Below are 13,252 nucleotides of genomic sequence, written 5' to 3'. Positions count from 1 at the left end.
AAAACCACTGCCACTCTTCATGTTGGTATCCCCACATCTCTCAACAGTGTACCATAGTACTCAACTGCACCCTCTATTAGACCAAGAAAACTGCTCTGAAATCTTCTTTGCTAACATTCAAGCCCAATTCATTGTGTAAGAAAAACAGTTTATAGCTTTCTTCTTTGCTGCTGTATGGTATCTACTTGAAGGCTGTTAACAATCTTATTTTCTCTTGTTTGGCCCACCCCCATTCCCAGCGAGATGCTCGGTGTCTGCTACTGGGGCTGCCGCAGGTTGCCCTGCCCTGATCCCCAGCTGTGGTGGTGGGACAGGCCCTGGCTGCTCCTGGGGAGCCCCCAGCCCCCACCATACCCTGACCATACATAAAACAAGGAAAATAACTCTTCAGAATACCTTCTCAGTTTTAGCAATCTGTGACTTAAGCTTCCTATGGAGCCAGTAAGCCTATCCCCATATTTAACAGTTCTTGATGGTATTTTTCCTGACGCAGATTTGTCTAAACATTTTTAAACATCTGCCCTGTTTTCTTTCAGGACATATTGTACTTCTGAGTTTGACAGTTCAATTTGACTCTGTGAAGTGTCTTTCTTCATTTTATATGTCCCTATTATATTTTCTATTTATTTGAAGGACTGAGAAAATATAAAGAGTCAGTGCACGTGCCCTTATTTGTTACCACTTATATGCTTTCTTCAGTCATCTTTTTCTTCAAGTTAAAGAGAAGTAGTCTGTTTAATTTCTTCTCAAGCTGAAGATGCCACAATGTTTTTTTATCATTTTATAGCCCCGCTCTGTAATTTTTCCAACACTGACCATGGAGCTGATGTGTTCAGTGTGCTCTCTGCAGTGATTCCTAGATCTTTCCTGTGTGCCCGTGTCTACTGTGCTCATTATTGGGTATGCTGAAGTGATTTTTCTCCCTGTGCATCCTACTTTACATTTGTCAAACTGTAATGTCATAAACCATTTTATCACTTGTAATTCAGCATTGAGATGATGCTCTACAACCCTTCACCTATGATATTTGTACCACCAGAAAATGTTGTAGTCCTCCTGCTTTTCCTGTAAATATGTTAAACAATGAAGACTCTAATGGGCTTCATTTTGTTATTCAATTTCACTGCTCATCAACACATTCTTTCTGTCTTTCAACCAGTTAAAGGGAAAACTTTCCTTTTCAGCCCATGACGGTTTAGGGTTTTTTTTAATGTATGGCTCATCTCACTTTTACTGACATGTTCACTGACTCTTTCAGAGTTTTAATAGATAAAAAAGGCAGGATTTGTTGTTGCAGAAACATTGCTGATTTTTTCCACTTATGTGCCTTTGAATTCTGTCTGGTTTCTTTTCTGTGGTTTAGGGTTGTTTTTTATTCTTTCCCACTTGTGGAAATGAAACTCCCTGGTCTGTAACTCCCCAACTTTTGCTGCATCTGCCACCTTCTATTCCTCTGGTACCAGCCTGACGTGAGGAGTAAGTTACACTCCCCAGTAACCGGGCAGGCAATTTCATCTCTGAGCTCATTTAACATGAACATCGTGTGGTTCTGCTGATATATCACTGTTCATTCTATTGACTTCTGGCCCTTCAGCTGAGACCATTTTTCCAACTCATCACCAGCAGATATAAATTCTAGTGTGGAAACTCTGCTAAGCCCTTGCACAGTGAGCACTGCGGCAGGTAATTAATATACCTTTCCTGTACCAAACTTATACTCAGAGCACTCCTGTTCTGTATTTATCATCAGCAGACCCTGCAGTCTCCATGGCAGGTTTCCTGTTTCTGATGTGTTTTATTATTAGCTTTTAGTGCATCTGGCCTGTTGTTACTCAACACTTTTTCTTCCCCTTCTTATGTTTTTTTATTTAACTTTTTTGAGGTTTTGTTTTTTCCTTTTTTTTTCCCCCATTTTTTCCAATTTAAATGCATTTTCTGTGTTTTGGATGGTAGTATTTTATTTATAATTTCTTACTGTGATTTGCTGATTCTTCTTCTGGCCTTCCCATTCCATAAGGATGCTTTGCTCATGCACATCGTGGTCACTGTCACACCATCATTTTTCAAAGATAGCATTTTGATCCTGGTCCTATGTGCTGTATGGCTTCTCCTTTTTGATGTCTGACTACTCAAGAAACAATAACTTATGTTCTTAAACACCAAAACATGAATTAGAGCCCCATCTGACATTTCCCCACTTCATGGAGATGATGTGTAACTGGAGTTTTCCAAAACCACTGTGCTTTCTGCCTTACAGCCTTGCTGCTCTCTATAGCATGTCATATTCTGGCTGACAGTTTAGTCCTAATTGCACTTTCCCTATTTTTGAAATGTCAGGCTAGAGGGGTACTATATTTTTCTTTTAACAGTTTATTTTTCTAAAACTTTCTTTAATATATGCTGCATCTTCCCTATTTATATAATCTTCTTTGTCTTCCTGATATTTGCCTGATCACTGTGTCCTCCTGGTCTTCTCCCAGTCACCACCTCTCTTACAGACCAGTTCTGATTAAAACCCAGATGTTCCAGTTTACTCAACTTCATTTTGTAATTGCTAATATTTCCAGGGCAGGGAGGGGGGAAGTATGTTTACCTTTGGGTTTGGTCTGATTCTGGCTAAACAGGCCGTTATTTGTTGAAATTGCTGTTTGTTGTGTTACCCATCAGAATTTTGCTGACTTCCATCCTGTTCTTTATCAGACGACAAAGTGTGATATGATTTTACACCTAGAAGATGAGCACTAGAGCTTTGGGACTGGCTGTTTATGCAGACAAGCTTTCCACAGGCCTGTAAGGGAATTTTCCACACTTTCTGTGCTCAGGTGAGTTCAGCCTTAGACTGCAACAGGAGCGTGACTGCAGTGTGACACATGGGAGTTCCCACTTCTTATTCTCACAGGACACTTTATTTAGCCTCATGACATGAAGTTGAGTGTCTCTTGTTGAATGGTTTCTGTTTAATCTTTTTGCTGATGCACAAGTGAAAATGCAGCTGAAGTACCCAGAGTTATAGTTAAGTAGGGAAGTACCCTAGGCTAAAACCACCCTATCTGAGGCTTAGAGTTTTTGACGCTTATTATCTTCTAGACATAAGGTATGAATTTAGGGGTTGACCTATGCAGGGACAGGAGTTGAACTCAGTGATCCTTGTGGTTCCGTTCCAATTCAGGACATTCTATGATTCTATGATTCTGAGTTCACTTTTAAGCCAGTAAGAAAATTAAAATAAATAAATAAATGAATAAATAAATAAACTACAATAGATCTAAAGTTCTACTGGGACCATAAAATTAAGTTTGTTGAAAATAATGTATTAACATCAGTTAATTGTTATTACTTATTTGGTTCATAGCCTAATAAATTTTAGAATCTAACAGCTCAAAGGTATAGTTTAAAATACAGCCATGGATTTAAAGTGTGAAACTTACTGTTTCCAAATATTACATTCATTAAAGTGTCAATTAATATACTTTAATAAATACATGATATACAATTTCTTATGGTGAAATTATTCTATTAAAAGCCGTGTTTGAGGAAAAAGATCTAAAGCTGCTTCAGGCATAACTCTTCCCTGTGTTGCTGAAACAGACTTTTGCAGAGAGCAGGTCAGGACTGGAGAAGTGCAAAGGGGCTGATCGTTGTCTGATATAACCAGGCCTGAGTCCACTGAAGCCCCTTGGGGAAATGGCTTACAGCAGGCAGAAACACTTCTTTCCTAACCTAGTTGAAAAGCTCAAGATAACCCCACTGAAACTGGCAGTCACCAGTGAAACTGCACTACAGGTATTTAAAAATTATGTCCCTGCTTTCAGAGATGCCAACAGACATCAGTGGGCAAGAAGCTGAACTGCAAAATACTACAGGGAAAAGAGGTACATGCAAAATCCATTCTGGATCGTTCATTTCTCAGTGTGTTCCGTAGTTTTGATTAAGGAATTGGGTCACTCCCACTAGATGTTTTGTAGGATGCATCTAAGCCAGCCTGTCACAGTAATGTGCAAGACCAAAGTTATGCCAAGTGCATGCAGAAATGTGCAGATTTCCATGAGCACAAGGCAGCATCTTCTCCAGGAGCCCTTCTCCCAAGGCACACCTCTACAAGGGATTAAGCCCCTCCTAAGAAACCATTAGATACCTGTGTTGCTGTGAACATCCTGACCCCATCAATTTGATCCTCATGTCACCTGAGGCACAGCCATTCCAGGCCTTCATAGACATGGGGAGGCGCAGCAGCACAGAGCAGATGTGAACGAGGGTATGACATTGCTGCGGTAGAACATGTACCGCTCTGGCCATGAGACTGAGAGATAAAAGCCACTGTCTGCCTTCCAAGAGGGGAGAGCAGTAGCTCAAGGAAAGCAGTCCTTTGGAAGAAAGTAACAGCTCTGGATTCACACAAAGAGGCACATATTAAAAGCCAATAGACCAAGACCAAGGAAGTCACAAAAATTATCAGAGGGCCAGCCCTGTGGTGAGGACAGGCTGATAGAGTTGGGCTGTTCAGCCTGGAGAAGAGAAGGCTCTGGGGAGACTTTTTTGCAGTCTTTCCGTTCTTAAAAGTGGCCTATGAGAAGGGTGGGGACAGACTTTTTAGCACAGCCAGTTGCGACAGGACAAGGGGTAATGGTTTTAAACTAAAGAAGGGGAGATTCAGGCAGGACATGAGGAAATTTTTTTACAGTGAGAGTGGTGAAACACTGGCCCGTTGCCAAGAGAGGTGGTAGATGCCCCATCCCTGAAGACATTCAAGGCCAGACTGGACAGGGCTCTGAGCAACCTGATCTGGTTGAAGATGTCCCTGCTCATTGCAGGGGAGTTGGACTAGATGAGCTTTAAAGGTCCCTTCCAACCCAAACCCTTCTACGATTCTATGATTCCATGATTTCATGATCGAGGCATATCAATCGAGGCACCATATAAATGTCCTCCTGGACCCTGCCATACAAACTGTCATAAAAGGAAGCGTAAGCATATATTTAGCTAACAGCTGCTGCCAAATCCAAATAATTACTCATCTCCCTCATCCACACACTACAGCAAGGAACTGGCAAGTACAAGTGCAAAACAGAAACCATAATCACACAAACTGACCATCTCCATTCATTTTGCATGAATTTATGCTTCTTTACACTCTTACACAGATCGGTCCAGTGCGAGTACAGATTAGCATTAGCTGATAAGCATAATGGAACCTGCTTGAAAATGCTGTCATGTCTCTTTAGAAGCTGACAGCTGAACTGTTAAGCTAAGAGGTCAGAGTTGATTGGCTTGGGTACCAGCTGTATACGGCCCTGGGAAAAGTGCCAAAGGCTTTTCCAGCTCAGACCTGTGAGACACTAATCTGTGGGTAAACCTTACACACGAGGGGCAAACCAACTCAGCTGTGTAGGTGAAGAATGATTTAGGAGCCCCCGCAATGGCATCCCAAGATGTCAACAGCTGTCAGTCTTCTTGATCCCTCTCAGCTCACTGCAACACTAAAATATAGATAATTATTGTGTGAAGCTCATCTTGAATTGCAAAGGCATCTATTGCCTTTGGGACACTTCCAAACGCAGTTGTATAAATAGAACTGTGCTGGACTTGCTACTTAGCAAGGAAGTTACTTGTGCTTAACATTTTCTTGGTTTGGTCCAGAGAAAACTCATATGCACACAGGAATGCTGTCTTGATAAGGCTGACACTCTTGTTTTTTGTCTTTCCATCTTCTTTCCCTGTCTCTATGTCATCTGCTGAGCACATACACACAAAAGACACACACACAGAGTGTACACAGTGTGCAAATTATTCCACAGAAAACTGCATTTTGAGTGAATTTTTGGAATTAAAACAATGTCAGCAAGAATTGGTATGTAATCAATCCACTTAGAAATGCAGCACATGCAGTTCCTTGGTGTCAGTCACTTTTTTTTCCATTCTCGTCTCTCTCTGGCATGGCAGTTTCCTGCACTGTGACTTGGAGGTGACATGAGAGTAGCTGGTTATGTCACATAGGATAGAGAACCTGCCTGACCTGAAACCTGGGCAATAAAGAAGGGGGCACAAGCCACAGAATCCGCAGTGGCAATGACACCATTCAGAAGTAAAATGGACACAGTTGTTTTTCAAGCATGATGTTTGCCTTTGACAAATTTTAGTTTTGCTTGACAAAAACATTCTTCCTGAAAAAAATCATAAAATGGGTTGGGCTGGAAGGGACCTTAAAGATCATCTAGTTCCAAACCCCTGCCATGGGCATGGGCACCTTCCACTAGACCAGGTTGCCCAAAGCCCCGTCCAGCCTGGCCTTGAACACTCCCAGGGATGGGGCATCCACAACTTCCCTGGGGCAGCCTGTTCCAGTGCCTCACCACCCTCATGGGGAAGAATTTTTTCCTTGTAGCTAACCTGTTCTACCCTCTCTCAGTTTAAAGCCATTACCCCTTGTCTTATCACAACATAGCCCTCCACCTTTCTTGTAGGCTGCTGTAATGCTTCATCAGAACCTTCTCTCCTTCAGGCCGAACAACCCCAACTCTCTCAGCCTGTCTTCGCAGGAGAGGGCCTCCAGCCCTCTGATCTTCTTCGTGGCCTCCTCTGGACTCACTCCAACAGGTCTGTGTCTTTCTTATGTTGGGGGCCCCAGAGCTGGATGCAGAGCTCCAGGTGGAGTCTCACAAGAGCAGAGTAGAGGGGAAGAATCACCTCCCTTGACCTACTGGTCACCTTTCTTTTGATGCAGCCCAGGATATGTTTGGCTTTCTGGGCTGTGAGTGTACATTGCTGGGTCATGTTGAAGCTTCTCATCAACCAGTAGCCCCAAGTCCTTCTTCTCAGGATTGCTCTCAATCCATTCTCCACTCAGTCTGTATTTGTGCTTGGGATTGCCTTGACTCACGTGCAGGACCTTACACTGGGCCTTGTTGAATTTCATGAGGTTTGCACATGCCCAAATCTCAAGCCTGTCAAGGCCTCTCTGGATGACATCCAGAGATGTGTCAACCACACCACACAGCTTGTAGTCATTAGAAAACTTGCTGAAGTTAAACTCGACCCCACTGTCCAAGTCACGAACAAGGATGTTTAACAGTGTTGGTCCCAATACCAACCCCTGAAGAACACCACTTGTCACTGTTCTCCACTTGGATATTGAGCTCTTTGAATGTGACCATCCAACCAGTTCCTTATACACTGAGTGGTCCATAGGTTGGATCCATGTCTCTCCAATTCAGAGACAAGTATGTTATTTGGGACAGTATCAAATGGTTTGCACAAGTCTAGGTAGACTATAGAAACTGGTTTTGACTGAAAACACTTTTGACTCATAAAAGTGTTTTGATAAACCCTACAGAACAATTTTCTAATATTTAGCCAAAGTTTCAAATCTTGGTGACTAAAATTTGGGTTCTAGGTTGGTATCCAGGCAGACAAACTAGTGGTCTGATTTTTCCCAAAGGCATGTTAGAATCAGAGAGTAGAATCACAGAACATCATATTAAACACCCTGTGTCTCTAGTTTTGGTTGAGTGGAGTGCTGAGTGCTTAGCAATTTGGAATTACCAGGTCTAGAGCCAAACTTCTGAAATCTGGACATCTAAAATTAAGTAGCTACAGTCTGATCCAAATCGCAGTGAAGTAAAGTGAACAGAAAGGCCATAATTTTACTGATAAAGAACAATCACTGGTAGCCCAGAAGTCTGCTGGTATTCTCAATCTCCCTTACACTGGAAAGGGCTGGAAAATGCTGGTAACACACATCACTGGAGAGCCACCGCTTCTCCAGGGTCTCTTTGACAAGCAGGAAGATAATGGAGAGAGTTTGAGACTCAGGAGTCACACCAAACATCTGCATTAAGGTCCCTCAAACCGGGGAATTTTGCCTGTCTGTGTATTCGGCTGACGCTCCTTTGTGCTAGTTTGCCTGTGTGCACAGTGCCATCTCTTCAGGGCACCTGCACTAATACCGACAGTTGAACTGTCTTTTTCTTCAGTTTTAGGCAAATGACATAATTTAGGAAAATAACTTGTCTCCATTCAAAATCTACTTTAAAATTTTAAAAGCCCAGAAAGAGAACTGCTTAGATTGATATTCTTACTTCTGGCAGCTTACTTGGGGTACTTTACCTTAGTCACATTTCACTGAAGTTAGATGCATATCTACTCTCAAAAAGATTGATGGCTAAAGGTCATGGGTGGCCCAAATTCTCCAGGACAGTTTCTCTTCCTATCTAAAAAACTGCTAGGATCATCTTGAGCTGTCACTGAACCACATCTGGTCAGACAGTGAAGCCCACACCTCTATCTTTTCCATTGCTAGCCTGAGATGAGTCCAGACGTGTCAATTTTCTCACTACAGTGCTCTCCACAGGTAACGTCCATGTGCTCCAGGACTGGCAGAAAAGCCTCAGCCCTGCCTGGTAGTACTGGCCCACAGCGGTGAAGTCCCCTGTGAAGGCTATGATGCACCAGAGACCCTGAAAAATCTATTTTTAAGACACAGGGAAGGTCTGATAATGCTGGATGAAGACACCATGTTCAGCTGGCGTAGGGAGTCACAGCTCATGAAAGATGAGTCTTTCATACTGAATTATCAAGTATTCGCCATATTTAAAAATAGATTTTTCCGTGTCCTTCTCCAGCCACTGCCACATGTCTCAGCCAAGCTTATGTACACAAAGTGACCGTGTAAATTAGTGAAAATATAGCAGCATCTGGTCCAAGGGGGCTGCAGAGAAAGGCTGTGTCCTCTGCTGGCAGAAGTCTTGGTTTTCTTGAAGAAAATGTTCCACCCCTGGAAATGCTGGAAAGGCGTTTGCTCAGTGGCAGCCAAGAGTAAACAAGAGGAGATTTTTATCATTGGGCTGGAGTGGGGATTTCTTGACTGGGAGGATGAGTGGCACCAGCTGCAGCGGGGGTGGCTGTGGAGCCAGACAGACAGCACAAGTGACACAGGGCAGCGGGTCATTTACTAGCAACCTTTAAGCGCACGCACACTTAACGAGCAGTTCTAGCACAACCTCTGCTTATCTTTCCTTAAAGCTCAGGCCTGAGTCCCAGCTGTTGCAGCCAGCACTGCTCCATCTATACCATACTAGAGGCCTGCCATGGGTAACCCACCGCACAGTCTCACCATATTGCAGGCTCCCTGCGGGCTCCAGAGGGGAAGAAGACCTGTGTCAGCAGCGTGGCACACACCTCACTGCCTTCCTATGGAAAGCTGCATTTGGTAGAAGACACTGATTCTCTGAAGCCATTAAAATAACAGATGGTGAATTCCGAGGAGGAGTCTGACTACCGATTTCATAAACCCAGGGACTGTGGGCTCTTCAAGATGGCTCAAGAATTTTTAGCAGGCAATGTCACCATCACAGCGACCCCAACCTGCTCACACTTTGTCCTGCTGAGGCTACAGCTGCCGTGCCACTGTGCCTGTCCCCCTGCAGGGGACCCCGCCGTTCTGCCGCCCGGGCACAGCTCGGACAGGGCTGCGGCCCAGCAGGCGCCTGCGACTGACCCAGGCTCGTCCCTCCGGGCACCACTCCAAGAACAGCTTGGCCAAAAATAGGACCCTGGGAATCCCTTCCTGAAATCGAGCTTCAGAAAATGCAATTATTGACAATGTCGCCGTGGCACAGAGGTTCTCTTTGAAGTCCATGTCCACGGGCACCAATGGTGTAAGTCACTCTGGACAGAAAAGTGACCTGAGCAGCTCATTCATGTGGCTACACATCTGTTAAACTGCAGGATTTCCACTCTACAGGATTTCCTTTCTAATACAAATAAATATGCAGGTCTGAGGAACAAGCAAACTACCAGACTCGCTCAGCACACTTTACCATGGCTATCGGCAGGTCCCTCAGTGAAGAGCAGTCAGGCCAGGAGAGGGATGAGGAACGCTACAAAAAATGGTTTTACATGTTCTTTATTTAAGTGAAACGACCAAGTGAAAGTGAAGTCTCACATTCCTTTCTGCTAAGCGACTTTGTGCCTTGTAACACTAGTTAATACAGACAGTTACATCGCATACTGCAGTTTTATACCTTCAAGAACCTCACACCGATGCCAAACAGGCCGGCGTGGTGGGCGGGGGTTACAGCATTCACAGTAACTGCCAGAGAAGGCAGCCATGTCAAACACTTCCTAAGGATCTCGCATTTTACATTTTACAGCTGGATCACGGCAGAATAAAATAATTACACCATCATAGACCCATCACAAACATTAGCACAGGCAACACATTTGAGAGAGTAAAAAAATAATTGATGACATTCTCAACTGACCGAAAGCTAGTCACAGCAGCGTGCTGTGGTGTTACACGCTTAATTCATCTCCCAGAGTTTCTAATTGTCTTTTACTCCTGATAAGACTTCACAAGGAGCCACATGAGCAACACAGTAATCAGGACAATCATGAAGTTGAGGAAAAGTTCTTGTGTGGATCGCTCCATTTTTCGGGAGGAATTGGGGGAGAGCAGCGGTCAGCAGGTAGAGCAAAGGGACAACGTCAGTGACTTCCCTGGGAGTTTCCGTGAGCTCAACCCTCAGGTCACAGGCTCTTTTAAGGAAAAAGAAAAATATGTGAAGAACAGATGCATGAAGGTGGTAGGTTCAGCAGAGCTATTTATGTTGGTGTAAATAAACATTGTTTCAGTGGCTAGGAGTTAGTAAGCACTGGGGACACTAAAGAGTAGAAGCTATCTCTGGCAGCTTATCACCTTCTTTAATTTCCAGCATTTGACAAGGAGCATTCTCAGTATCACCCCAAAATACATCACGCAGGGGTGAGCAGTCCTTGGAAATTAGAGCTGCTTGGTACAAGCATTTTCAAAGAAATAATGCCCAAGCCCCCTTTACTACTTTCAACAGATACACATTGTAAATATACTACTGTTTAAAGTTCTTTAAATTCCCATATTTGATTGCATATTCTCATTGCTTTGAAAGAAACAAGTTCCAAACCATTATTTTATAAAAACCAACTAATAAATCTGAATTATTTATGTTACCACTTAAAGTGAAAAGAGAACCTAAGGTTAGACATTTTCATTTCTGAAGAACTTCATAAATTTTGTGAGTTAATCGAATGGATGAAATAACATTTTCTCTATCGTCTCCTCCTGACTTTTCTGCACTTTCAAGCTGCTACAAATCTCCTACTTCAGAAAACCATTCAAGTTGTATTTGGAAACTTTTCTGTTGGTTATTGTTTTTATTTACTTTGTCACAGCAAGTTTTGAATTTTATATGCTTTTGGAGTTCATGCAGAGAAATGAGAATACTTTATCATGAGCATCATGCACTAATCCATCTGTATGCCATTTAAATAAAATGAAAACCTTTAAACAAATGAGTCATAAACTCTAGACAAAGAATTTCAGCCACACAACTAAAATCTCAGCAGAGAAGTCAGATTAGGTTGTAACATCTATGGTGCAAACAAGAGAAGCCATGGGACCACACCAGCACGAAGACAGAGTGTTTAAATAGAAACTGCTTTAGTTTGCAGTTTAAATATTAAAAGCCCAGTACATGCGGTTAACAAATTCCTACATTCCCAAGCTGTCTTGCCAGCCTGCTACGTCCTTGGACAAGAGAAAATCTGACCTAATAAGTAAGCCAAGTTTTTTACCTTGAGAAGGCAAATGGAGCCCAGTGGTTCTGCCTCTGGACTTTGGGTCACTGTAGATATTATTTCTCTCCAAGCTCTGCCTATCTGCCACTTGGTCTGGATGCCCCGTCCCTGTGTGGGAACTAAAGAAGGCTGAGGGAGGAGAGTAACAAGTGCATTGGCAACCCATGTGCTGACATCACCCCCAAAATATTTTAAAAGGGCTTAGCTGGGCTGCAGGGTTTGGTTAAGGCTGTTTATGCAGGGGGCTTTGTGGGACGATTTGCTTGTTTTAGTTCTTCTGACACTGTGCTGTGCTGTGCTAAGACCAGAGCTGTGTGCAGCTCTTGGGACTCCATGTGATTTTACAGATAATTTATTTTGGCTTGTTGGTGTCTTCACACCCCATGTGGGGAAAAGAAAAGGAAAGAAAGAGCCACTTGCAGAAGTCTATGTGCAGATTTCAGGATGTCTCAAGATCATTTCCAGTGTATGGAGCCCTGTCTACACAGTTACCTACATAATACAGTCCCCATAGCTTCTCAAGTTCATATGCATTTAAAATAAAGTGAATAGGAACAAAAATATTCTTTACATTTAAATACAGACTACTGAAATCCAAGATCATTTGCTGGATAGGAAAGTTTGTGACTAGGAGGTCTGAAAAGGGTGATCCTTTGCTTTAAAGAGCCACTGACTCACCTGCATGCTATTCCCTCATTGATTTTCAATGCTGATGTTAATGATCTATCTGCCTGAGCATACAGAGGCGTCTTTCTGCCACCCTGCAGCGTTTCTTCCCAGAAAGCAGACTGCTCTGCAGCCTAGATAGCTGTACTGCCCACATCATCTTATCTTTGCCCAAAGATCTGCTACAACTTGCTATATGGGTGAACAAAAAGAAATGGCCGTTTGTTTCCTTTGAATCCATAGAGCTGGAAGAGAGTCTCAGCAGAGCCATCTGGACTGAACTGGGAGCAGACTCTGCCAGCCTTCTGCTGCTGTGGGTTCCCCTGCTCAGAGCCTTTCCTTCAGTGAACGATGCAAATATCTCCGCTGAAGTCAGAGGCGTCACTTCTGCAACACAGTACTGCCAGATGGGCACAAGGATCCTGATCAGGTTTAAGTGCGTAAGGCTATCCACAACACTGGCCTTATTCTCACTGCCAAACAACACATGACATATAGGATGCAGATTATTTACTGGTTCCCGTGGCTTTTGTATTTATATTTGGGCATGCAGGGAGCCAGTGTATCTTGGACTATGCCAGCTTGCTGTGACAGTGCCCCCTCCACCAGCTCCCAGGTTTCAGCCTTTGCACCAGCACTGGCACTCACATCACGGTGCAATGTCCCCACTGAAGGAGCCCGCCTGGCTGGAAACCAACCAGATGAAAAACACAACAAAACAAATAGCTGTGAGTAACCAGGGGGGTGGAGGGGCGTGTTGCCTGGATTTTGCTGGATGGTCTCCCTAAATAGCCTCCTTATGCAATCACTGGAGGTAGGAGGGGGATCAGAACCACAGAAATCTTCCCTTTCATTGGGCTGACTCCCTTGCCACTGCCCTCCCAGGCACCCAGGCAGCAGGTTCAAAAAAGCCAACACACAGCGTGGGAGCCCTCTGCTAAAATATACCAATGAAAGATCAAAGGCTTAACCCAAA

The 13,252-nt window shown here is 43.6% G+C and overlaps 1 protein-coding gene across 1 annotated transcript; it reads right to left on the bottom strand.

The window, feature by feature from the left end:
* Positions 1-9,885: 9,885 nt before the first annotated feature.
* Positions 9,886-11,759, bottom strand: SLN (sarcolipin). Its single transcript, XM_082072362.1, has 2 exons — positions 11,608-11,759; positions 9,886-10,533 (listed from the first exon to the last, which is right to left on the bottom strand). Exon 2 carries the CDS (start codon positions 10,424-10,426, stop codon positions 10,331-10,333), a length of 96 nt encoding a protein of 31 aa, XP_081928488.1. The 5' UTR covers positions 10,427-10,533; positions 11,608-11,759; the 3' UTR covers positions 9,886-10,330.
* Between the last annotated feature and the right edge of the window lie 1,493 nt (positions 11,760-13,252).

The sequence above is a fragment of the Streptopelia decaocto genome (assembly GCF_964273445.1).
Source record: "Streptopelia decaocto genome assembly, chromosome: 1".
NCBI lineage: Eukaryota > Metazoa > Chordata > Aves > Columbiformes > Columbidae > Streptopelia > Streptopelia decaocto.
Note: the sequence above shows the minus strand (reverse complement) of the source record. Positions and strands in the feature narration are given on the sequence as shown.

Coding starts and splice junctions, on each gene's coding strand:
- SLN (XM_082072362.1), bottom strand. CDS start 10,426: ATGGAGCGATCCACACAAGAACTTTTCCTCAACTTCATGATTGTCCTG.